This window comes from Papio anubis, chromosome 7, assembly GCF_008728515.1.
Source record: "Papio anubis isolate 15944 chromosome 7, Panubis1.0, whole genome shotgun sequence".
In the NCBI taxonomy this organism is placed as follows: Eukaryota; Metazoa; Chordata; class Mammalia; order Primates; family Cercopithecidae; genus Papio; species Papio anubis.
In genome coordinates this window covers 160,563,729-160,589,442 of record NC_044982.1, presented here as the reverse complement: position 1 = coordinate 160,589,442, position 25,714 = coordinate 160,563,729, and the positions used below count along the sequence as shown (strand labels likewise).

Below are 25,714 nucleotides of genomic sequence, written 5' to 3'. Positions count from 1 at the left end.
CTATCACCCTCCCTTCTTTGATAATGGGCAATTGAGAAAGGGCAAATGTGTATAAAAACTATGCAGATACAGTTTCAGGATTATTTCCTTCTTATTCCCAGCAGTGTCTTTTCCCAAGCTACATCAGTATCTAAATTTTGGAGTTACGGATGCTTCCGTTATTTCTGCAGATAGAATATTATTAGGTCAAAAATAATGTTTCCTTGTCCATTAGTATTATATAAAAGTGTCGGTTTCTCCCCACTCCAGCTATCATTGATTATTGGCAAAGATTTTAATGTATCCAAGTCTAATAGGCAAAGAAAGGCTCTCTTACTTAGATCTTAGGTGGGGGGTCTAAGTTCATATTTTTGTTTTACAAGAATTGAATAGCCAGTGTTTTTGAATTGAATGATCTATCCGGTCTGTATAGGACAGTTTAATTATATTGTGATTTTGGGGAAGATATTTTTCACAATTTACCCCCTCAAAATGTAGAAAGTAGAAAAAAGGAAGAAAGATCCCACCAAATTTGAACAATGTAGCGTGTTTTTAGAGTTAGGGAGATTTTCTTCTGGAAGGATTTCAAGTCTGGCATATTTTCATTGATTGTGGTTATGGCGCATTTAACTTTTCCAAACCAGCTTTTCTGTACCGCACATAGGAAGACCTGAGGATGAGTGTAAATTAGGATTGTTTGGCCAGTGGTGTGTGCAAACATTTATTGTAGAACCAAGAATTATTTCTTTAGTATTTTACACATTTAAAAAAATAGGCCTGTCCATTGATCCCAGGTTGCTTATGGCTTCTAGAGGCCCCCTCTCAATGCAACAGTGATGTGGGGCCCTAGGGGTCCAGTAGCCCCCACCCCCCAGGTCATTGCGGTCAGGGAGGGCACTGGGACCCCTGCACTGCGGCAAACAAGCGCGCCTGCGCGGCCGCAGAGGCGGACTGGTGCGCATGCTCAGGCGGGGATGTGTGCGAAGCCTGACGCTGCTGCAGCGAGTCTGGCGCAGAGCGGAGCGGCCGCCGGAGATGCCTGACGCATCGGTCTGAGGAGCCGTCAGTGACGCGATGGAGCGAGCAAGGTCAGCTGCGCCGGTGGCTTCTCTCAAGAGACAGCCTGGGGAGCAGCCACTTTTATTCATCAGATATTCCAAGTTTTCAGGACTTGGAGTACTCAATAAACTGGGCATTTGGGTCCTAAAGTCCTTTGTTCTGGAGAACCAGATCCGGAACGTTCAGAGGCTTGTGGCTGTGCCGTTCGCCCCGATGGTACCCTGTCCGCTCGCTTTGGGGCGCGTCCTCCATCCGCCCCCAGCTGTGGTGTCGCCACAGGTCCTATTGCGGGTGTCTGCGGTGGGAAGGGCGGTGGTGACGGGGAGCGTGTGGGGTCACCGCAGCCAGCAAGGGACATGGGCGGAGGTGGGTACATCGGAGTGACTGCAGTTCCGTGGGGCGAGGGTACGTGGGGGGACCGGTGCATCGGGATTTGAGGCGGAGGTAGGTATACTGGAGTGATCGTGGTGGGGCGAAGGTACGTGGAGTGATGCGTATTTAGGGGGTGTCGAGCGCAGGTGGGTGTACTGAAGTGGCCACTGCGTGGTGGAGCGAGGTACGTGGGGCGACTGCGGGGGGGATTCGTGGCAGTGACCGAGGCGAGGAGGCTGTGGCAGTGGACCAGGGGGATGAGTCGGTACGACCGTGGTGGGGTTTGTGTTGGTGATCGCGGCGCGGGAAGGGTCTGTAGGAAGCGGCTGGGAGGTAGGAGGAAGGCGGCGGTGGTGGGCATTGGCGGCTTTGGTGGCAGTAGGCATGGCGGCGGTGGGCATGGCATGGAGGCGGTGGGCATGGCGGCCGCGGGGCCTGTTGCTGTCTGGAGTGACTAAGGGACGCTGAATGATCGCTGTGGCGGGGAGGGGGCATCAGGAGGGGCAGTAGCACAGTCAGCAGCCTTTAATTTTCCTGTGACCTGCGGTGGTCATCTGGTTTGTCTGCTGTGGTGATGGTGCTTTTTTATTAAAACTGCGCAACGCCTACACTGCCGCAGGGGCTGCAGAAATGCGTGGAATCCTTGCCTGGTGTACCCTTTAGGAACCCTCGCTTTTGAGGCTACGGCATAAGAAGACAGGAATGATGTGCAGAACTTGCATTTACAGATCTTTTGACTGATAGGCCAGGCGATGCCTGAGGGTTATCTTTTTTTTCATTGTTTCTCTCTGGAACCGGGTCTTGGAAGGCTGTGTCGGCACAGCCTGGGGGTCTGTGTTGCGTCACTGCCATTGTGCGGCTCCTTCAAGATGGCCGCCGCTGCAGCGCCTTAGATCTGCGCAAGCGCCTCAGGGTGGGGGTGGCCGCTTCCTCTCTGTGGAGCCGCCAGTGGGGAGGGGGCGGCTGGTGTGTGTGCTCAGCTTCTGCTGTTTTGAAGTTTCACCCGTACCCTTTTTAGGGTGCAGTGGTAAGGAGAGGAGGCGGGCTAAGGTGGGCGGCTGCCTCCTCCCCAAAGCGCTGCCTGGGGAAGGATGCAGGTTGCGCAGACGCAGCAGAGGTGACAGTCGCCTCCGCTTGCAATGGGGCGAGACGGGGAGCAGGGGAGTGGGGGCTTACGCAGCTTTTGCCTGGAAGGGATGGCAGCCCTCCCCTTCACCTGACTGATACAGCAGCTGTTCCTTTCCGGTTGTGGTGCAGTAGAGGGGGGAGGAGGGAGATGGGTTGGCACAGGCCCCCCTAGCAAGCTTGGCAGCCACCCCTTACCCACCGTGCAGCTGTAGAGGATTGGAGGGGAATGTGGCTAGAGGCCAGGCATTTGTACCACCTCCGCCTGTGTGGGATGGCAGCTGCACTGGGCTGCTTTTCTGTTCTGCAGTAAACTGGGGTGGTGGGGGTCTGGAGGCCATCAAAGGTGCAGCCACCCCAAGACCTGCTGTGCTGCTTCAGGAAGCCTCCATTAATGATAGAAATTTTAAATTGGTTTTCTGACTCCCTAGAAAATCCTGCCTTTTCATTTTTGCAGTTCTTCTCTTGGTTGTGTTGTGCGCTAATTCTGTATTCGAAGTGGACTTGTTAACCCCTTTTTTAACTCCCTGTAGTCTTTGATTTCCACTGGACACATTTGATAAATGCCAAATTTACTCTATTTAAGATTCACTTATCCTTCTTAATCTCTGGGTAGTCCATTCTGATGCACGGCATACTTCCCTTAAATGGGTTGGGGGAGAGGGTATCATGATGGCTCTTCCCAACCAAGTTTGAAAGGCGTTTCAAACACTGGACCCCTTCATCTTCTGGGAGTTGAAAGCTGCAAGTTGTGTTTGCACAAAGAGAATAAAAGAGAAGCAGAAAAGTGGAGACGATCTTATTGGGGTGGGGTTGTACTTGGGATCAGAGTTAATGTCTTTTTTTGGATTTTTAAATTAATGATGATCATTTTTGAAGTTGGAGCTACAAAAATTTGGTGAGAAAGGTTAATGAATAACTGCATTTTTATATTCCAGTACTTTAAAAAAAATCATTTTACTCTAAGGATTTTGTCTTCCTTCGCAGGATTTTCAGTGCTTGCCTTTTTTGTATTTACATTTTCACTCTATCATAACTGGTATGTCTGGTTGCACTGAGTTGTAAGTAACAGAAAAGTTACATCTACAAAGCCCGAAAAGCCTTGTTCTGGAATAATCTATTTTTGAACAGTTTTAAAAATAGCAGGAGTCTGGGATTTTATATGATACTTATAATTTACTTTTTTTTTCTGCTTGCATGGAGATAGCACTTAACATACATATATTTCTTGGTTTAACTTCTGGTCATTTGGCTATTTGCAAGCTGAGTATTTAGTCTGGGCCGCCATTTTGTAGTCTTGCATTCAGGCCCGGGATCCCAATATGGCAGATCCCTTTGGAAAGGCCTCTTGAAGTTTCAAGGTCTGTGTCCTATTCAGTGAATTGGCTCTGTGCTGGGCTTTTTGGAGGCGGGGAGTGGCAGCCCTTCTTGTGATGCAGAGGAAGGAAGCTTGGTTGAGAGACCCTTATATTGTTGTCTCAGGCAGGGTAGTAGCTGGTTTGGGCTTATTCACAGACCTTGCCTTATCTTAATTTCGCTATTCTGTCTGACCAGTGTGTCATTGCTGAAATGTTTTCCCCATTTATAGTTACTCTGTATCTTTATGCTTCCCTTACCCTGTTTTTTTTCCTAATAAACATTTTTGTTTTCCAAAAAATTTAGTTTATAAGGCGTCAAGGATTTCAAGATAACCTCCTTTGCCACTGCCCTCTGTTACATAGCTATTTTTATAAAGAATCATTTAAGTAAGCAGGTTGTGAGTACTGCCCTCAGTGACTGGGACAATGAAGGTTTAAAAATCTTACTTCTTCCACGCGAAGATTTGTCGCTGGTCTTGTCCCCCCCTTTTTTTTTTTTTTTTTTTTTGTGGTCCAGAGCCAGAAAGCTTGAGTGAGAATTGTTACTACCTAAGGCATCCTCTTTCCACTTCTGCATGCTAGCTGGCTCAGAGTTTTTTTGTTTTCGTTTTTTTTTTTAATAGACCAGGGTCTCCCTATGTTGTCCAGGCTGGACTCAAACAGCTAGACTCAAGCTATATCCTCTCCCTCCTCAGTCTCTCTGTGGCCACTGTGGCTGGCCCAAATTCTCTTGTTGTTAATCCTCCCCAGGTTTTATTTTGGAGGCACTGAGGTTTCTTGTGTTCGTGGGATACAGATTAGCAGGCTATCATTAACCTTATTTTTTTGTTTTTAGGAGACAGGGTCTGTCTATGTTGCCCAGGTTGGAGTGCAGTGGTGTAATTATAGGTCCCTGTAACCTCAAACTCCTGGATCGATCTAGACTCCTGCCTCAGCCTCTGAAGTACCTGTTACTACAGGCTTGAGGCACTATGCCCAGCTAACTTTTTATGTTTTTGTGGAGAGGGATCTCCTTATAGTGCCCAGACTGGTCTCGAACTCCTGAAATCAAGCAGTGCTCCTGCCTAGGCCTCCCAAAATGCTGGCATTGCAGCCGTGAGCCGCTGTACCTGGCCTACTTTGTTTGTTTGTTTGTTTGTTTTTATTCTTGACATCGTAAATTTTATGGAAAATTTAGGCCATAATAAAATTGGGATCCCATTGCTTTTTGCTTTTCAATGTATTTCCAGATTGTTACTTTCAGTGTAAGTGATTTGAGGGCAAATATTTAACATCATTTATATATGATGATTTTTTCGTGATATCCTCAGTTTCATAAAATATTGGTTTCTGTGTTGGGGATGCAGTTAGATAAAGCATGTGTGTATGTATCTAGAACATTCATTAAACCAGTGTTTTCAAAATAAACCTCATAGATGACATTTTATATGTAGATTAAAAATAAGTAGATTTAAGCCAGGTATGGTGGCTCACGTCTATAATCCCAGCACTTTGGGAGGCCAAGGCAGGAGGATCGTTGGAGCCTGGGAGTTCAAGCTTGGGTAGTGAGAACTCGTCTCTACATTTAAAAAAAGATAAATTTGGACTGGGTGTGGTGGCTCACACTTGTAATCCCAGTGCTTTGGGAGGCCGAGGCGGGCAGATCACGAGGTCAGGAGTTCAAGACCAGCCTGGCCAATATGGTAAAACCCCATCTCTAATAAAAATATAAAAATTAGCCAGGCATGGTGGCACACGCCTGTAGTCCCATCTACTTGGGAGGCTGAGGCAGAGGAATTGCTTGAACCTGGGAGACAGAGGTTGCAGTGAGCCAAGATCATGCCACTGCACTCCACTCGAGGTGACAGGGCAAGACTCTGTCTCACACACACACAAAAAGGGTAAATTCAGAAAGTTAAAGTAATAGGATAATAGTATATTTTGGTTTGATGGCTGTTTCCTCAGTTGACCTCAGATCTTTCATACTGAGCAACTGCCGGTTTTTGTTTGTTTTTTGGTAAGACAGTGTTTGCAGTTGTATACTATTAGATTAATCATGGTTTAGTTGATAGTTTAATTATATTATATTAATGTACTACATGATTAGCTATATTTGGCCACTATAATGTAGCACTCATCAGTACTAAATTCCTTTTTATGGCTGAATGATATTCCTTTGGATATACCATATTTTCTTCATTCATAAGTTGATGGACATTTGAGTTGTTTCCACTCTTTGGCTATTATGAATAATGCTACTAGGAACATGTATAATATGTTTAATACAAAGAATTAGTTTCACAAAGTTTTACGTAGCCCTAGTATATGCCAGGTTCTTGAAATTTTGTCTTTTTGGAACTATGAGAGTGTAGTCGTAGCTGGGAAGGCTGCAGGTATAATAGAAAGAACATGAACTGGCCGGGCATAGTGGCTCATGCCTGTAATCCCAGCACTTTGGGAGGCTGAGGTGGGCAGATCACCTGAGGCCAGGAGATCGACATCAGCCTGGCCAACATGGTAAACCCTGTCTCTACTATAAATACAAAAATTAGCTGGGTGTGGTGGTACACGCCTGTAATCCCAGCTGCTTTGGAGGCTGAGTTTGGGTCTTGTAATATTATTCCATCTAGCAGTAGAGTTAGTGTCGTATGTTACTTTCATGATTAACATGTTTAGGAAGTGGGCAAAGGCTATATACACCACTTTATGTTTCCACCAGCAATTTCCCCACATCCTTCACACATATTGTGGTGTCAGATGGTGGCATTTCAGTGGTTTTTTTTTTGTTTTGAGGCAGGGTCTGGCTCTGTCACCCAGGCTGGTGTGCCAGTGGCATGATCTCAGGTCACTGCAGCCTCTGCCTCCTAGGCTGAAGTACCTTTTTACCTCAGCCTCCTGAGTAGCTGGCTCCACAGGCATGCACCACCACACTCAGCTAATTTTTGTATTTTTTCATACAGGTGTTGCCCAGGCTTGTCTCCTGAGCTCAAGTGATCGTCTGGCCTCAGCCTTCCATGAGCCATTGTGCCCTTCCTCATGGGAGTTTTGATTTGCATTTTTTTAGTGACTAATGTTCAGCATCATTTCATATAGATTAGCCATTTGTATATGTTTGGAAGACTGTCTATTCAAGTGTTTTACCCATTGTAGCAGTAGAATTTGCCCTTTTATTGTTGAGTTGTATGTTGTTCCTTACATATTCCTGATACTAAACTTGAAAAAATACTTTTTTGAGGTGTGATTGACATACAAAAGCTGTAGATAGTTAATGTTAAAAGTTGGTATGCTAAGAGATAAGTACATGCCTTTGAAATCATTGTCTTATCAAAATTAGTGGCATAAATGTATCTATCACTTGAAAAAGTTTTCCTTTGCCTCTCCCTACCATCTTTTTTTTTTCATTGTTTGTATTTTCTTTTTGTTTGTTTTGAATACTAGAAACAGCTGTATGTTTAGCAAATATTTTTTCCTATTCTGGTTATCCTTTCACTTTCTTTAGTGTTTTCGGAACTTTTTTTTTTTGATGAAGTCCTCTTTACTTCTTATACTGCTTGTAATTCAGGTGTTATATTTAATAGACCATTGTGTAATCAAAAGTAATAAACATTATCAGTGTATAAAAGTTTACCATTGGCCGGGCGCGGTGGCTCAAGCCTGTAATCCCAGCACTTTGGGAGGCCGAGGCGGGTGGATCACGAGGTCAGCAGATCGAGACCATCCTGGCCAACATGGTGAAACCCCGTCTCTACTAAAAATACAAAAAAAAACTAGCCGGGCGAGGTGGCGGGTGCCTGTAGTCCCAGCTACTCGGGAGGCTGAGGCGGGAGAATGGCGTGAACCCGGGAGGCGGAGCTTGCAGTGAGCCGAGATCGCGCCACTGCACTCCAGCCTGGGCGACAGAGCGAGACTCCGTCTCAAAAAAAAAAAAAAAAAAGTTTACCATTTAGAAATCAAATCTGTGTGTATGGCTTGATTAGAACATTTAAACTCTCGAAGGAATAAAACAGCTGTGTGTTATTGGTAAGCTATTTTACCAATCTAAAAGTCTAACATGACTTAACATCAGGGTTCAGAGAATTATTAATAGCTTTTGGCATTTATCTTTTGAATTTTGCTTTTGAGTTGTTACTTGTGTTACTTTGCTGACTTTTCTGATTTATCATCTTTAAGGGTTCATAGGTGGTTTCTGCAGTCCTTAATATGGCTAGTCTGAGTGTTTGTTTCTGATTTCATGTTCTGTTCCCTTGAGCAGCCATTTTGTGAGGGGTTCTGCAGACATAACATGGCAGGGTTTTTTTTTGTTTGTTTTTGCTATGTGGATAGTTTTTAGCCTGGGCAACTCTTCTGTTGCTTTGCAAATCCTAAAGAAAGCGCTATTTGCATGTTTTTTTTAAGTAGATATTTTATAATTTAAACTATGTTCTATTCTACTCTACAAAAGTATGTCTATTGTATCCTAAAAATATTTTTGAAACCATTTTTGAAATCAGGTTTACAGCTTTTGGAGGGAAGGTAAGTAGGGCAGTGGTGTAATGTGTGTATATATCTCTGCATAAGTGGGAATATTATATGTACATGACTACAAATAGAGGTAGATACATTACTTTAATTTCCTGATTTTTTTAAAACCAGGTTTTCTGATGTCATGGGCTTCTAAAAGGAGAAAAGAAGTGGTTATATCATAGATTCTGACTGTTTGAAGGTTAAAGATCTTGTAATAATGTTAACTTGTTTTAATTAGATTTAAAAATCCATTATATTAAATGTAGTTCTAAATGTTCTAAATATAACCTTGACAAATAGTTATTTCATAGATTGATGCAGTCTACCAAACAAATCCCTCTCTTTTCTGTTTCAGGGATCGCTTACACCTGAGACGAACTACAGAACAGCACGTACCAGAGGTGGAAGTCCAAGTCAAACGCAGAAGGACTGCCTCACTGAGCAACCAAGAGTGAGTACAAATGCAAGTCAGAATCCCATTTCAGATTAGAACAAAATAGCATGCAATCAGGGGATTAAAATGAACATAATTGAAGAAGCAGACACATATAATACAGAACACGTAGTAAAAAAGCAATGAAATTCTTAACCATATTGTCCTAAAATAATTCACACTCTTAAAGATTTTAGTATAATTTTCTTTTTTCCTATACATGTATAAGTGCATTTATCTTTATACAATTTTGTAATTACCCTTCAACATAAGCATATTTAAATTTTTCTGCATTTTTATATTATTAAATCACTTTGTATGTTTGCAAAATGTGTACTGTGCACTGAAGTGATTAATTTACATATTCATTCTTGCTCTGTGATATTTAGGTGTTTGTTTTTGGTTAGTGCATTTATTCTGTTAAAATTTAAAATACATTTGTGTTTTTTATCCTGTTTTTAGTATGTATGTGTGGAATGTATATATAGGATGTATACACAGATGCACTCAGACACATTTTAATTTAGATTTCTAGAAGGGAAATTTTAATTAAAAATATGTGAACATTTTAAATGACCTAATACATATTTAGTCCACATTGAAACTTTGGCATTTAGTCATTGCCATTAAAATTTTGACAGTCAGTAGATAGCATTTTTTTTCTTAGCTACAATTGTTTTATTTTCTTAATTATAAGTATTAATAATTAATGAAGGTGATTCTTTTTGTAAAACAGTTTTGCATAAAAAGTCTCATTTTAAAGCAACTACGAATTAACTGGCCTTTTCCTCCCCATAGATAATCCTTAAGTAAGTAGCCATCTGTCCTTTCAGACCTTGTCGTAGGCATTGTGTGTATAGTGGAGAGAGAGGAAGGGAGGACATGGGACACATTTGAAGTTTGTGTGCATACGACACCATGCTGTATGTATTTTGACAATATGTCTTGGTGATCTTTTCATATCAGTACACATAAATCTACTTTGTTTTACAAAGTGTGGGTGGTGTGATAACATTATTATTTTAATCATTAGCTTGCTGCTGGATATTTAGTTTGTTTGCATTGTTTGACTATTAACAATCAAAAGAACAATCACTTTGAAAATGCAGTGTAGTCCAGGCATGGCCCCAGCACTTTGGGAGGCCAAGCCAGGCAGATCACAAGGTCAGGAGTTTGAGACCAGCCTGGCCAACATGGTGAAACCCCATCTCTCCTAAAAATACAAAAATTAGCCGAGTGTGGTGGCACGTGCCTGTAATCCCAGCTACTTGGGAGGCTGAGGCAGGAGAATTGTTTGAGTCCAGGAGGCGGAGGTTGCAGTGAGCCAATATGGTGCCACTGCACTCTAGCCTGGGTGACAGAGCCAGACTCCGTCTCAGGAAAAAAAAAAAAGAAAGAAAATGCAGTGTATGAATACTCACTTGTTTTTTTTTCAAATTAAAGATTTTTCCTCATAGTAAAAACTGGGTAGTAGTTTGTGTGTCTTTTGTTATTTCTTCATTTTATATGTGAAAAGTTGAGCTGGACGTGGTGACTCATGCCTCTAATCCCAGCACGTTGGGAGGCTGAGGTGGGTCACCTGAACCCAACAGGTAGAGGCCAGCCTAGGCAACATAGGGAGACCTCCTCTCTACAGAAAAATAAATTAGCCAGGCGTGGTGATGTCTACCTGTAGTCTCAGCTACCTGGGAGGCTGAGGTGGAAGGGTCACTTGATCCTAGGAGGGTGAGGCTGCAGTGAGCCATGTTTGTGCCACTGCACTCCAGTGGGTGATAGATAGTATGAGATCATGTCTCAAAAAGAAAAAAAAGTTGTAAAACATCTGTTAGCAAGTTTTAAATTACGGTGAGGGTAAAGATTTTTTTTATTTTTTCTGATTTATTTTGCTGTTTTTTATTTTTGTGAGTATATACTTTTCATTTTTAAAATTGCTTTGGAAGACATTTTATGTATGTTTTGTTTGTATATTGGTAAGTATTTTGTAAGTATTTAGTGTAGTATAATTTGTCCTTTATAATAGGTTATTCGATCATTCATTTTATTGGATATGGTAATCTCTTTTTTCCTCTTTTCATTCCCTTTTTTTTGAGACAGAGTTTTGCTCTCGTTGTCCAGGATGGAGTGCAACCTCTGCCTCCCGGATTCAAGTGATTCTCCTGCCTCAGCCTCCCAAGTAGCTGGGATTACAGATGTGTGCCACCACTCCTGGCTAATTTTGTATTTTTTAGTAGAGATGGGGTTTCTCCATGTTGGTCAGGCTGGGTTCGAACTCCCGACCTCAGATGATCCACCTGCCTTGGTCTCCCAAAGTGCTCGGATTACAGGCGTGAGCCACTGCGCCCAGCTTCTCTCTTCATTATTTTGTAACTCTGACATTTTTTTTGAAGTGCCGTTACTATTCCCTGAGTTTCTAGAGGTAGTTCAGAGATTGTGGTGGAGGTAGGGCTGAGGGTTAGGACTCTTAGTTTTAGGACCGTTAAGTGGGTGAAGGTTCTAGCTTGCTATATTTTTGTTGTAGTTTTTTTCCTATATAGCCTCAGTGTGGACTCAATAACAGGTATTCTCATCCTCATCTTGTTGTGGGATGAGGTAAGCCTTCTAGGCATCTTGTCCATATTTATGGAAACATTTTGATGGTTTTGAAGAAGAAATAACTTGACTTTTTCTGATCTGCACTGCATACATATGTACAAATACTGCAGGGTCTTGAGGGGGACCTGCAGGGGGAATGATCTGAGGAAAGTGCAGAGTTAGGGAAATAGTATAATTTTCCCAGTTGTGCCTTTTCATTTTGAGAGTGACTGGGTTATGGAATGGGTAAGCAGGATTGATTAGCGCTGCCTCGTTATCCATGTGTTTAGGATTCTCAGGATTGGTATACTTAGATTATTACACTAGAAGTGTTCAATATTTACCCATTCATCTCCTACGTCCTTCCAAACCATAAGTAATATTGGGAGGCAGTGTTCCTGGAGGAGTTGTGTGGTTATTAGCATTAAAGATCAATGAAGGAGGCTGGGCATGGTGGCTCACGCCTGTATTCCCAGTACTTGGGGAGGCCAAGGTGGGCGGATCACCTGAGGTCAGGAGTTCAAGACCAGCCTCACCAACATGGTGAAACCTCATCTCCAGAAAAATACAAAAATCAGCCATATGTGGTGGCATGCATCTGTAATCCCAGCTACTGAGGAGGTTGAGGTGGAAGAATCGCTTGAACCCGGGAGGCAAAGGTTGCAGTGAGCTGAGATCGTGCCGTTGGCTGTGCCTAGGTGACAGAGTGAGGCTCCATCTCAAAAATAAATAAATAAAAAGTTCACTGATTTATTTTAAGTTTCTTATTTATTCTGTCTGTGTATGTGTCATTAAATCAGTTCTTATTCTTTGGGGCTGGATGATGCATCGTGAGTTCGAAGGGAAATTAGAAATTGGAGCTGGAGGACTGTCTTAATCTATTTTATGCAAAGCTTCAAATGTCTTTTCAAATTAATATTCTGCAGTTTATGAATTAAATACTGTATAGGCTGCCTCATATTTTCTCAGTCTTTAGTCTTCTGTTGGGTTACAGGTTAAATCTGAGGGGGACACTGCAATAGAGAATTCTCTTAAGTTTCGAGATAACAGATTTTTTTTGACTGAAACACTTTTTAAACCTTTATTAAATCAGAGACTTAGTTGTCATTTGTAAACAAAGAGGTTAGAATGGAGAATGCCCAAATTAAGATTTATTCAGTAATTAGACTATGAATTAGAGTATAAAGTAGACTATGAATTAGAGTGTGAAGATTTAAAGGTATGTGCAGTGCAATTCTGACTACCTGGAGTTAGTGCAAATTTCACAATTGTGCAGATGCCTTCCAGAACATTCTCCTCAATGCAGACACCAAGTCTAAGCTCCAGGTTTGGCAGGTCACCCATACTTCTGACTAACTGTCTATAGATTCTGAGGTCCTACTATTTTCTCAGATTTTATAATTGACTAAGGTTTTTTAAATGACTGGTAGAACTCAAGAAAGTGCTATACATATTAGTTTTATTATCAAGGATACAAATGAACAGATGCATAGAGCAAAATCCTGGCAGGTCCCACACAAAGCTTCCCTGTCCTCAGGATGCATTATCTGCCCACTAGTGTATATCACCAACCAGGAAGCTCACCAGAACTCCTGATGTCCAGGACTTTTGTTGGACATTCATTATGTTGCCAAGATTGAATCATTGGACGTGTCATTGAATTCAGTCAGCAACTCTCCTGCCTTCCGAGGAGGGCTTGCTCAAAGCCCCAACTCTTTAATCTTTGTTTGATCTTTTGTGGCCTGCTTAGTCACCATCTTGAGACATCTCATTACCATGAACTCAGGTGTGATCCTAGGGACCCACCTGGAATAACAAGCACATTTCTTTCACTTGGTAAATTCCCAGGATGTATAGGTTATTTCCCAGGAACCAGGAGCAAAGACCAGCTAAATTCTGTATTATACAGAAACATGTTTAAAATGTGAATGAAAAACTATAGAAAAAAGTCCAATTTCCAACTCCTTACATACCAACAAGGGCAGCATTGTTGGTGATTCTCCACCTCCTCACCTGAAGGCAAGCTGTCATTTCCTGTATCTCTTCCTTCTCATGATCAGATTTCACAGCCAGGTTACCCATTCATAGGGGTATGTTGAGGGCTTTTCTCTGGAATTCCCTGCTTACCAGTAGATGATGGGTTTACATATTTTAAGAGCCCTTAAATAGCCCTGGAAGTTTTATATTCAGGTAGTGATTTGTCAGGAGGATCAGTATGAAGGACAGCTTGAACATCTCCCTGCAAATGCTTTAGCAGCATATCCCTCCTCACCCCTGGGGAGAAAGGATTGTTCACATAGGATAATTTGAAAATTAGTGACTATATATGGTACTGATGGTGTTTCTTCAGGGCTACCAGCTCTTGTGTTTTTAATTCTTTTGGAAATATTTCTAGACTTGGTAAGTAAGTATCCACTAATCCCCTTGCACAATCTCTGTGTAGAGATTCCTGTTTTGTTTTATAATTTCTCATAAGATAGTGTCATGCTCTGACCCTAAAGAAAGGTCTTGCCTTGGTGTGGTGGCTCATGCATGTAATCCCAGCACTTTGGGAGACTAAGGTGGGTGGATCACCTGAGGTCAGGAGTTGGAGACCAGCCTGGCCAACACGGTGAAACCTCATCTCTACTAAAAATACAAAAAAATTAGCCAGGTGTGGTGGCGGGCACCTGTAGTCCCAGCTACTTGGGAGGCTGAGGCAGGAGAATGGCATGATTCTGTGAGGCGGAGCTTGCAGTTAGCCCAGATTGCACCACTGCACTCCAGCCTGGGTGACACAGCGAGACTCCGTCTCCAATTAAAAAAAAAAAAAAAGGCCAGGTGTGGTGGCGGGCACCTGTAATCCTAGCTACTTGGAGGCTGAGACAGGAGAATCACTTGAACCCAGAAGGTGGGGTTTACAGTGAGCCAAAGTTACATCATTGTACTCCAGCCTGGGCAACAGCAGGAGACCCTGTCTCAAAAAAAAAAAAAAGTAATATCTTCTTAAATGTAAGGGTCCCTAGTTTTCTTTCACATGGTTTCTTATAAAGACAAATGTCCTTCTATCATTTATATATATTGTGCTCTTGTTGTAGGTGTCAGTTGTACCCGAGGCGTTCCCAGCAGCAGCAAGTACCTGTGGTGGATTTCCAGGCTGAACTGAGGCAGGCATTCTTAGCTGAGACACCAAGAGGTGGTTAAAGCCATATTGGAATAGCGAGGAATCTGATTCCAAGCAAAAACCAGGTTAGAACTAATGCAGCAATGATAAAGAATAAAGAATCGTTAAAGAATGGGTGTTGGGGGTTCTCTTAATTATCAGTCACACATTACTTTTTTTCCTTAGAGCTTCATACAATAAGCACATTGCAGAAAGTTTTAAAAAGTAAAAGCAGGACCTTAAATTTTCTGCTCTGACACTTTTGTCATGTTTCTATATTCCAGTTATTGTAGTGCATGTTTTTCAGGTAGTTTTCTTTTTTAATGATATAAAAGTATTTCACTATAAATGGCTCTTGAATACCCTGTTACTGAATGTTTTATAATTTCCTTTTGTGGGAGGTGTCATTTTTTTCTGCCAGTAGTTTGAACAAAGCTTTAGTGGATAGCTTTGTATAAAAGTTAAGGTAGAATAATTTTTTCAGATACGCAGATGTAAAACTAAATTGAATCAAGGAATATGAACTTAAGGTACATTTTTCTAAAGTTATTGCAAAGTATTACATTAGTATTCATTGCTTTCAAAAAAGAAAAGGCCAGTTACAACATACTTTCACAGCATTATTTTAGTTCGAAGTTAGTTTATGTCTAGTGAATTATAAATATACAACACATAATTAACAATGAGTATTAGAGAACCTAAATACTTTCTCATGCTTATTTACTAATTCTTTTTGTTTTGTCTTTTTCTCACTTTTCTGTTTTAACCAATGTATTTCCTATTTGAATCAGCAATGTAATAAAAATATGATAAATTTTCAACGTGATATAGATTTATTTGGTTTCTTTTTATGTTGTTGCTTTCATTTTTTAGGAAAAAGCTATTACAAAGTTGATTTTGATTTATTTTCTTGTTTTTCCTTTGTGATTTTTCTTTTTTTCTACTTTAAGTTTAGAATGCCCTTATTTCTGAGAGTTTACTGTTTACTTTTTACAAAGTAAGAGCAGAGAGGAATTGGGTTTACTGATAAATTTCTTCTAGCCTTTTTTTAAAGTCTGTTTTTGAAATATTATTCTTCAACTTGAATCAATGAGGCTTGTTTATGGCCACCATTTTGAGTTACTTATTTATTTATTTAGAGATGAAGTCTCACTCTGTCGCCCAGGCTGGAGTGCAGTGGTGTAGTTTCGGCTCATTGCAACCTCTACCTCCCAGGTTCAAGTGATTTTCCTGCCTCAGCCTCCGAGTAGCTGGGATTACAGGCACCCCCGACCGCACCTGGCTAACTTTTGTATTTTTAGTAAAGACGGAGTTTTACCATGTTCTTCAGGCTGGTGTCAAACTCCTGAGCTCAGGTGATCCACCCGCCTTGGCCTCTCAAAGTGCCGGGATTACAGGCGTGACCCGCTGTGCCTGGCCAATTTTGAGTTTAAATCAAAGGAGACAGAAATTTTCTGAGAAATCCTCCTTTCTTGAGTCCTTTATACTCAACATTTTCTAGTAATTGCGTAAACAGATTGGAATCTGATCATTGTCCCAAGCTGCTCCCTGGAGTAAGGGAAGTTTTCATTGAATAGGTGCACAACTGACTTTTTTCTTCTTAGGAATTTTCAGCTCAGTTCAGTTCACAGATTTTTGTAAATTTTTAAATACAACATTTAAGTCATACATTATAGTCTGCAAGTAGGACCATGTAATTTTATGGTATTTATTTATATCTTATTCTAGTCTCAACTGCTAGTTCTACCTAGATATTTACCCGTTACTAGTATTCCTGTAGAACACAGGTTGGTAATATATCTGGACCACTACCTGTGTCTATAAATGAAATTTTATTGGAACACAGCTAAGTTCATTTATTATGTTATCCTTGGCCACATTGGTGCTACAGTGGTGCAGCTTTGAGTAGTTGTGGCAGACTGAAGGACAGGCAAAGCGTAAAATACTTAGTATCTTGCTATTTAAAAGAAAAAAATTGACTGAGTTTTGTTTTAGAGGAGCAGGTTCAAAGAAGAAAACACCAAAGTGGGGGCCAGTGAATATAGTCATAATGTCATAGAAGGTGGTGAAGAATGGATTATAGAAGTATATATGAAGTATACATTACAGGGTAGACAATCAGATGAATTTCTTGGGGAAGGGATCAGTCTAAGTCATGTTAAAGCCTGCTGTGGAGGAAGATGGGTAGTCTTAATGACATTTAAACACTTGGTACCCTTTTTCGTTAAAAATGTAAGGCACATTATGACCAGGAAAAATAGGAAAATAAACTCTTATGTGGCTGGGTGTGGTGGCTCACGCCTGTAATCCTAGCACTTTGGGAGGCCGAGGCAGGTGGATCACGTGAGGTCAGGAGTTTGAGACCAACCTGGCCAACATGGCGAAACCCTGTCTGTACTAAAAATGCAAATGTTAGCTGGATATAGTGGCAGACACCTGTAATCCCAGCTACTTGGGAGGCTCAGGCAGGAGAATTGCTTGAACCCTGGGGACAGAGGTTGCAATGAGCAGAGATTGTGTCATTGTGCTCCAGCCTGGACAACAGAGCAAGACTTCTATCTCAAAAAACAAAAACAAAAACATTGTGTTATGAATGTTAGTTCTATTTTTGTTTGGTACCTAAATATTTACTAGGGTACATATCCAATTGGATACTTACCTAGTAGTTGGGATGCAGGGTGTACTATTAGTATGACTTTTAAACGTTTTTGTTACATTGTTTTCTAAACACATCATGAGAAGTATTGATTGCCACTAAAAATTAGTAGACCATTAGTTTCTCAGTAACACCCTTTGTATTCTGGTGTTCTTCTGTTTTTGTTAAACCTTTCCAATAAAGGAAATTTGTTTTCTTGTGTTTTTAATTGGAATTATTGCATATTAATATTTTGTATTTAGTTTTCTTTTGTTACTTGTTTTGCATACTCTTCGATGGAGGATCTCTACGGAGACCCTCTATAATTTTAAATTTTAACAGATGAATATCGATGGTGAACTCTGTGGTGTCTCTCATTTGCTATGTGTACCTTGGCCAACCCTAGTCATCTTAGTTTACTTTTTGCTCTATGTGCTTTGTCCAACCCTAGTCATCTTATTTTACTTTTGAATTAAAGTAGATTTATATTTTTATGCAGTTTAATCATTTGAATGTCTACAGTTTCCTAAAGTTTGAGAACTTGTGCTTCTGTGAGGGATACCAGTTGGTTTATTTGCTTATGTGTCCTTTGATCTCCGAAGATACACTATGGACTGCTGATCCATCCTTGCAGTGTTGCTACTGTTGTCTCCTTTCTCTTGAAGTTTTGTTCTCTTGTGCTGTAAAGATAAATTTGACCACCCAGCAGTGATTTATTTTGTTTCACTTACAAGGTCATGACTACATTGTATCACATTTAGGGATGAGAGAGAACTGTTTGTAAATTTCAAATCTGTCTCCTAAAGGAATCCTTGTAACTGCTCCTGTTGTGAGTGAAACATGTATCTCTTCTATCTATACAGGTTCTCATTTTATTACATTGTTTATGACATATATACACACACATATATGCAAAATATATATAATATATAAAATAGATATATTTAAAATAATCTATCCCTAAATCTCTAGGTCTTCAGTTCTTTGGGCCATAACTCGCATCCCTAGATGTCTTTCGTACATATGGACCGCTAAACTTGTGGGAGTTATTTATATCCTATTGCTCAAAGTCATCGCCAAGGTCTGATTTTTCACAAAAAAATTCCAACCTCTGGCATAAATGGGTTAAAAACAGCCTTAGTGATGTAGAGCTGATAAACATAAAATCCACCCAATTCAAGTGCATGAAACAATGATTTAAGTAAATTTATAGAACTGTGCAATCATTGACATGAACTACTCAGGAAACATTTTCATCAGCACAGTAAGATCTGTCATGCTCATTCACAGTCATGATCCTCGTTGTCTCTTTGGGTGGCTGAAGGTCCCAAGTGTTGCAATGCTATAAAAATGGATATTGCTGGCCGGGCGTGGTGGCTCACTGTAATCCCAGGACTTTGGGAGGCCGAGTCCGGCAGATCACCTGAGGTCAGGAGTTCGAGCCTGGCCAACATGGCGAAACCTCATCTCTATTAAAAATACAAAAGTTACCCGGGCATGGTGGCAGGTGCCTGTATTCCCAGCTACTCAGGAGGCTGAGGCAGGAGAACCACTTGAACCCGGGAAGTGGAGGCTGCAGTGAGCCGAGATTGTGCCATTACACTCCTGCCTGGGTGACAGCACGAGACTCCATCTCAAAACAAACAAACAAAAGGATATTGCTGTTGAGTCTCACATACCATGTTTTCTTGGATTTAGACTGCTTTATAAAGAATCATAATATTCAAAACTTCTGTTTATGGGCCTTAAACTCTCTTACTCGTTATATATAGGTCAGAAACTAGATTTAATTTTTGTGGGGGTCTTTGTTTGCTTATTTGAAAAGTTCTTTATAAGTTTTATTTAATACTTTTTTAAATGTACAGACATCAGATTCATGGCCACTGAATGACAGCCAGGCATTAGAGTATTCCTTTTTTTTGAGATGGAGTTTCACTCTTGCTGCCCAGACTGGAATGCAGTGGTGTGATCTCGGCTCAAAGGAATACTTTTGAATCCTTTCAAAAGTAATTTGTGTTCCATTTTTAAATTAGTATGATAAGCACTTTGAGACCTTTTACAATTTGGGCTAGATTTGGCTGCCATATTTAATAGCATTTTTTAAATTATGGAGAAAAGGGAAACAGTATGCATGTTTGATTACGATCATGAGCTGCATAACAATTCCAGTCACCAACAGACTGCATGTGTGATGGCAGTCCCTTAAGATTACAAAACCATGTTTTTATTGTACCTTTTCTCTTTTTTTCCCCGCTGAGATGGAGTCTTGCTCTGTTGCCCAGGCTGGAGTGCAGTGGCACCATCTCAGCTCACTGCAAACTCTGCCTCCTGGGTTCAAATGATTCTCCTGCCTCAGCCACCTGAGTAGCTGGGATTACAGGCACCCGCCACCACACCCAGCTAATTTTTGTATTTTTAGTAGAGACACCATGTTGGCCAGGCTGGTCTTGAATTCCTGACCTCAGGTGATCCGCCCACCTCGGTCTCCCAAAGGGTTGGGATTACCGGCATGAGCCCCCACACCCAGCCTCTTCTCTGTTTAACATTGTATTGTGAGTGTTCATGGTATTCAGGATAGTAACATGATGTACAGGTTTGTAGTGTAGGATCTACCATATAGCCTAAGAGTATAGTAGACTCTCTGTGTATCCTCTAGGTTTGTGTAAGTACACTGTTCATACCATGATAAAATCACCCAGTGCATTTCTCCTCATGTATCCCCATTGTTACGTGACTTATTTATTTATTTTGAGATGGAGTTTTGTTCTTGTTGCCCCCTCTTGTTGCCCAGGCTGGAATGCAGTGGCACGATCTCGGCTCACTGCCACCTCTGCCCCCAGGTTCAAGAGATTTTCCTACCTCAGGCTCTCGAGTAGCTGGGATTACAGGCGCCCACCACCATGCCTGGCTAATTTTTTGTGTTTTTAGCAGAGATGGGGTTTCACCATGTTGGCCAGGCTGGTCTCGAACTCTTGACCTCAGGTGATTCACCCGCTTTGGCCTCCCAGAGTGCTGGGATTACAGGCATGAGCTACCGAACCCAGTCGTTAACGTGATTTATAACTTTGTCCTTCGTTACATGATGTATGAAAGTTGTTTATGTGAGTCTATATATATATATTCCATAGTTGTGTATCCTCTTTTGACATGGGAAGTCTTAGCCAGGTTTATAACACATTTGGCTTTCAGTGGGGAAAGATTACTTGCCATCATCTTGAAGTGAATTTAGGGGAAGAAAGAATGTTGCAAATGACACCATAAGATATTTCAGAAAAAAGGAAAAATCTGAATGAAAGAGTAATTGAGATGTTGATATAGAGATGACTTGATGTGAATTCTGAACTAGAGAGGGACACACTACCTTAAATGAGGATGGAAAGAAAAATACTAAATTTTGGAAAATGAAGCTTAATTTTTGAAACATGTAGGAATTACTAGGTAAAATAAAATTCAATGAGTTTCATCAGTCCTAAGTGTGTCAAATGTGACAGTTAAGAATGGGACTAGTGAAATTTGGCAGTCCCTTGGTGAGGAAGCTAGTATGAGAGGAAGGATGTTTTTGAATATGTCTGTCATAGTGATTTTCATGCCTGTTTTAAAATATGGTAGATTGCAGTGCAGCTTTAACATGCTTTTCTCTGCAGGCTCCGTCTACTCTTTGAAGCTTCTGCCCAGCTTGCATTGTTTCTAGGAGAACCTGCATCATACCTTTATCTATAGCCTTCCCCTAGGTCTTCAGAAGCACCAAGTTTTAACTGTGGACATTGGATTTGGTGGAACAGCAACCATGGTAAGCTGTACAATAAGGCTGAGGGTTGAAAACGTGATGTAAGGGCTGAAAGAAAGAGTTTGCCAGCATGTGCAGTGATTTTGGGTTCTGAATGTTAGTATACATCCATGGATATAGATTCTCATTGCACTGAGTATCAGCTGGAGATGAGCTGATTTTTTTTGTTTTTTTCAGACGGAGTCTTGCTCTGTCTCCCAGGCTCACTACAACCCTGGGTCCAAGAGATTCTTGTGCCTCAGCCTCTTTATTAGAGACAGGGTTTCACTGTGTTGGCCAGGCTGGTCTCAAACTCCTGACCTCAAGTGATCCACCCACCTCGGCCTCCCAAAGTGCTGGGATTATAGGCGTGAGCCACTGTACCTGGCCGTGAGAAATGTTTTATGATGTGAGAAAATACAGGAGTATTTGGTCATGATTCCACCAGTGGTGAAGGACTATCCTGCAGATGATGGACTCTCAGGTCAGATTACAATAGAAATAAAGAGGACTTTGAAAATGGAAGGGTTTTGGCATTAATAGTACAGAGAAAAGCAGTCTGGAGAGAGAGAACACCCTAATCATTGTGGTTTGGTTTAGTTAGGGGAGTGGACAGTTTACAGCATGCATTGTCTAAGAGAAGAATAATCACCCCTAAGGAGGTGAAAATTGGTTCTTGAGATGTGAAAAAAATACTTCATAATCCTTCGTGGTCCTCCAGAGACTCATACTAAATATGGAAGAATGTTGGTGAAAAAGTAGGAGAGAATATTTGTTTAGTTAAGGGAAACCAGGCTTGGATTATATAAGGGCGGAGAAGAAACAGAAGATTAGAAGACTAGGGTGTTGGCAACCTGAACATGACTCTTGTCTTTCTGCTTCCAGACTGTGGGCAAGAGTAGCAAGATGCTGCAGCACATTGACTATAGAATGAGATGTATCCTACAAGATGGCCGAATCTTCATTGGCACCTTTAAGGCTTTTGACAAGCATATGAATTTGATCCTCTGTGATTGTGATGAGTTCAGAAAGATCAAGTAAGGCTGATTTGGGTAAATGGGGGTTGGACGCAGAGGCAGTGGGAAGGGAAGGCCAGAGCTGGAGTAAGGGATTTCCAAGGGTAACTGAGGTAGGTAGGGAAGCTAAGGTAGAGCCAGTCTATTGTTTCACCTCTTGACCTGATCTCTGAATTAGGTCAGAGTCTGCGTATAAACTCTTTTAAGTTTGTGAGACAATCATGGATTTATTACTGGGAATAAAAGTGTATGTTGTGCTCAAAATATTAAGTTATATTTATTTTTAAAATTGAGAAAAATGCTATTGTTAATTAATTGGTTGGCTTCTACAGCAGTCTTAGACCGAATAAATCTGGGTTGAAATAGAGAATAATAATTGCTCTTCATGGTTGAGGAGTTGGGATATGGTTGCTATTTGTTATCCTCTCTTTGCCTATTACTGTTTGCATTATTTCGGTTGTGTCACCCTGTCATTATGATTTAATTATTTAAGTAATTTTTTAAAGAAATTTCCATTTTAATATGGAAAGCGAAGTTTCAACTTTGTTTTCCTTAAAAGGCATTTTACAAAAGAAATTAGTCTTGTTGTAGTGTTAACATCAAAGAAACATTCTGTAAAAGACTAAAGTTAGATCAGAAAACAGCTTTACTATTTACCCTTTTATATTAACTGTTTACAGATTATTTTTGGTTTGTTTTTCAGTGATAACTTAATATCTGTTTAGCATCGGTTGCCTTAATTGATACTTGAGGTTGTATAAATATTTTGATGAGTGAGTGATCTAGGGGTCACTAAAATTTATCTCACTAAAATTTAATTCTGATTTGTAGGCCAAAGAATGCGAAGCAACCAGAGCGTGAAGAAAAGCGGGTTTTGGGTCTGGTGTTGCTGCGTGGGGAGAACTTGGTATCCATGACTGTGGAGGGGCCACCCCCCAAAGATGTAAGGAAGATGTAGGGCAGGACAGAACTTTAATTTGCAAGGACATCATATTATGTGAGATGTCTGAAATCACGGTACAGCACAGACACAGTTTAACATGGATTGTCAAATAAAATGTGCCAAGCACTTAGTATCAATTGTTGGTTGCCTATGCTATTTGGGATTAAGGGTTTTTTGGTGAATTATTCTGTGTGCTGGGCATTACCTAGGTGAGGGTAGGAGTTGCTGATTCATGTTTGCTTGGTGTGTTTATAAAAGAGCTGTTTTCACAATTTGACAAATAATGCGCATTTTATCCACAAGATACCTCCATGGTGTACTTGCTTGCTTGTTCATTTGGATACAGAACTAATATGAGATAGGTGTCTGGGAAAATGGTGGAGAGAAGTGATCTCTGATGCATAAAAATACTGAGAACTTGTAAATTGTTTGATTTTAGGCTATACATTTTCTTGTTTCAGACTGGCATTGCTCGGGTACCACTTGCTGGAGCTGCTGGAGGCCCTGGGGTTGGTAGGGCAGCTGGTAGAGGAGTACCAGCTGGTGTGCCAATTCCCCAGGCCCCTGCTGGATTGGCAGGCCCTGTCCGAGGAGTTGGGGGACCGTCCCAGCAGGTGAGGAACCAGCGGAGGGTTTTATATTATTGGGAGAATGTGACTAAGCCAGAGGCCGAGGAGATTTAAAAACCTGAGTGTACATGTCATACTATGTAAAGGGCATATGGTCTAGGAGGAACCAACGGACAGATATACAGGAGGAAGGGAATAAAACTAGCTACTTAAAATGGTCATTGGGTGTTTAAAATTACCCGAGTTACTCTTGGTAAGAGTAACTTGCCACTAGTGGTTAGTGAACAGAATGCATGGATATACCTCAGTTGAAAAGATCAAAAGGCTTTGTGGATGTCAGTGTACTAAGATTAGTTTTTAAAATACGGGAATAGGCCAGGTGCGGTGGCTTATGCCTGTAGTCCAGCACTTTGGGAGGCCAAAGTGGGCAGATCACTTGAGGTCAGGAGTTGGAGACCAGCCTGGCCCACATGGTGAAAACCCCATCTCTACTAAACCCCAACAAAAAACTGCTGGGCCTGGTTGGGGGTACCTGTAATCCCAGCTACCCAGCAGGCTGAGACAGAATCGCTTGAACCCGGGAGTGGGAGGCTGCAGTGAGCTGAGATTGCACCATTGCATTGCAGCCTGGGTGACAAGAGTGAAACTGTCTCAAAAAAAAAAAAACATGGGAATAATGAGAGAAGTACAACATTGCAACAGTTGTTTGTATCTAATTGGTCATTTTTCTCATTTATTTTCTGTGTTTGAATAACGTGAAGGTATGTATCACTTTGTTTCTTTCTCGCCTTGCCTTCTCAGGTAATGACTCCACAGGGAAGAGGCACTGTAGCAGCTGCTGCCGTTGCTGCCACTGCCAGCATTGCTGGAGCCCCAACACAGTACCCACCAGGTCGGGGGACTCCGCCCCCACCTGTTGGCAGAGCAACCCCACCTCCAGGTAAGGGATTGGTGAACATTAAGATGAATTTGAATCTCTGACGAGAGAGAGCTTACTGATTTAAGGCACAGCCTGAGAGCCTAACTCAGAATCCGGGGCATATGCTTCCTCCCTCTTCTAGGTACTGGTGTTTAATGAAAGACGTAGAAGAGTAATTGTCATTTAGAAATCATTTGACTCTTATCACTGTTGTCTGGCCCATTTCTTTAGGGATTATTTGGGCTAAATTCTAACAGCTTTTCTAAGCCGGTTTATGAGGCCTTTATTTCTACCATTTTTCATCGCAGGCATTATGGCTCCTCCACCTGGTATGAGACCACCCATGGGCCCACCAATTGGGCTTCCCCCTGCTCGAGGGACGCCAATAGGCATGCCCCCTCCGGGAATGAGACCCCCTCCACCAGGAATTAGAGGTGAGTGGGAGCATAGGGGCTTGATGGTTCAGCCAGGCCCCTGAATATGTGTATCCTCTTTTTCTCAATGTTTCTATTTCCTTTCCAGGTCCACCTCCCCCAGGAATGCGTCCACCAAGACCCTAGCATACTGTTGATCCATCTCAGTCACTTTTCCCCCTGCAATGCGTCTTGTGAAATTGTGTAGAGTGTTTGTGAGCTTTTTGTCCCCTCATTCTGCATTAATAATAGCTAATAATAAATGCATAGAGCAATTAAACTGTGAGGTACTGTTGTATATATTTTTTTGCCTGTTGATTTTGATGAGATCTTAAGTTACTGTGGATGAGGTGATGCCTATTAAGCAGTAGATTCAAATCATATCCTCTTTCATTCTTAGGATAAAAAGGTTTTCTGCTTTCTAACTTTCACTTTGTGCATTGACTGGTGTTGGTTAATAATGTTTTCATGACCCCGGGGGTTTTAAGTGGTTGTGCTGCTTCCCACGTGGCCTCCTGCTTCTCCTGTTACTAAGTCATGTTATCTGAAGGGAAGTGGGGATAGGATGAAAGCCCTTGTAAGGCTACCTATATACTGAAGGAAATTGTAATGAATCATGATCATGCTCGTTACATATCAAGGCTTTTGAAATAGAAGTTACTCTTTTTCTTGGGATGTTGACCTCAGTTGATCAGGTTTTACAGTGCCCTATGATCACAATAGAGGATGTGATACTGGAATAATCATTTTCTACCATTGAGTAAGTATTTATTTATAAATTACTAAATGAGTGGAAGGTCCTGGGTGCTGGGAGGCAGGAGGTTGCATATTTGAGCGAATAAGTTGTATCACTGATAATAGAGATTAACTGACACACTAAACCATGTTTGGAGCACTGAAATACAAATTACAGTTAGGTTCAGTGGTGTCAC

General features: G+C 41.4%; 2 protein-coding genes across 7 annotated transcripts in view; both read left to right on the top strand.

Annotated features, from left to right (window-relative positions):
- Positions 1-25,207, top strand: part of SNRPN (small nuclear ribonucleoprotein polypeptide N) — a 115,301-nt gene extending 90,094 nt beyond the window's left edge. Inside the window, exons 1-10 of one of the 4 annotated variants that reach the window (XM_017960407.3) lie at positions 898-1,067; positions 8,731-8,826; positions 14,457-14,607; positions 20,801-20,946; positions 21,808-21,959; positions 22,770-22,881; positions 23,343-23,495; positions 24,252-24,390; positions 24,678-24,803; positions 24,892-25,207. In XM_017960407.3, coding sequence (XP_017815896.1) covers positions 20,944-20,946; positions 21,808-21,959; positions 22,770-22,881; positions 23,343-23,495; positions 24,252-24,390; positions 24,678-24,803; positions 24,892-24,929 — 723 coding nt within the window. In that variant the 5' untranslated portion in view covers positions 898-1,067; positions 8,731-8,826; positions 14,457-14,607; positions 20,801-20,943 and the 3' untranslated portion in view covers positions 24,930-25,207. Of the gene's footprint in view, positions 1-897; positions 1,068-8,730; positions 8,827-14,456; positions 14,608-20,800; positions 20,947-21,807; positions 21,960-22,769; positions 22,882-23,342; positions 23,496-24,251; positions 24,391-24,677; positions 24,804-24,891 lie in introns of those variants that run through there. The other 3 variants (XM_017960408.3, XM_017960410.2, XM_031668961.1) reach the window with 3 other exon arrangements.
- On the top strand, positions 903-25,066 carry SNURF (SNRPN upstream reading frame). Of its 3 annotated transcripts, XR_648859.3 has the most exons (10): positions 903-1,067; positions 8,731-8,826; positions 14,457-14,607; positions 20,801-20,946; positions 21,808-21,959; positions 22,770-22,881; positions 23,343-23,495; positions 24,252-24,390; positions 24,678-24,803; positions 24,892-25,066. XR_648859.3 is itself a non-coding variant. In XM_009209750.2 (4 exons), exons 1-3 carry the CDS (start codon positions 1,054-1,056, stop codon positions 14,560-14,562), a joined length of 216 nt encoding a protein of 71 aa, XP_009208014.1. In that variant the 5' UTR covers positions 953-1,053; the 3' UTR covers positions 14,563-14,607; positions 20,877-20,946. The 3 variants fall into 3 exon arrangements, 2 of the variants coding, with proteins under 2 accessions (XP_009208014.1, XP_009208013.1); XM_009209750.2 differs by lacking the exons at positions 21,808-21,959; positions 22,770-22,881; positions 23,343-23,495; ... (1 more) ...; positions 24,678-24,803; positions 24,892-25,066 and having other exon boundaries at positions 953-1,067; positions 20,877-20,946; XM_009209749.4 differs by lacking the exons at positions 21,808-21,959; positions 22,770-22,881; positions 23,343-23,495; ... (1 more) ...; positions 24,678-24,803; positions 24,892-25,066 and having other exon boundaries at positions 953-1,067; positions 20,778-20,889.
- Positions 25,208-25,714: the final 507 nt, after the last annotated feature.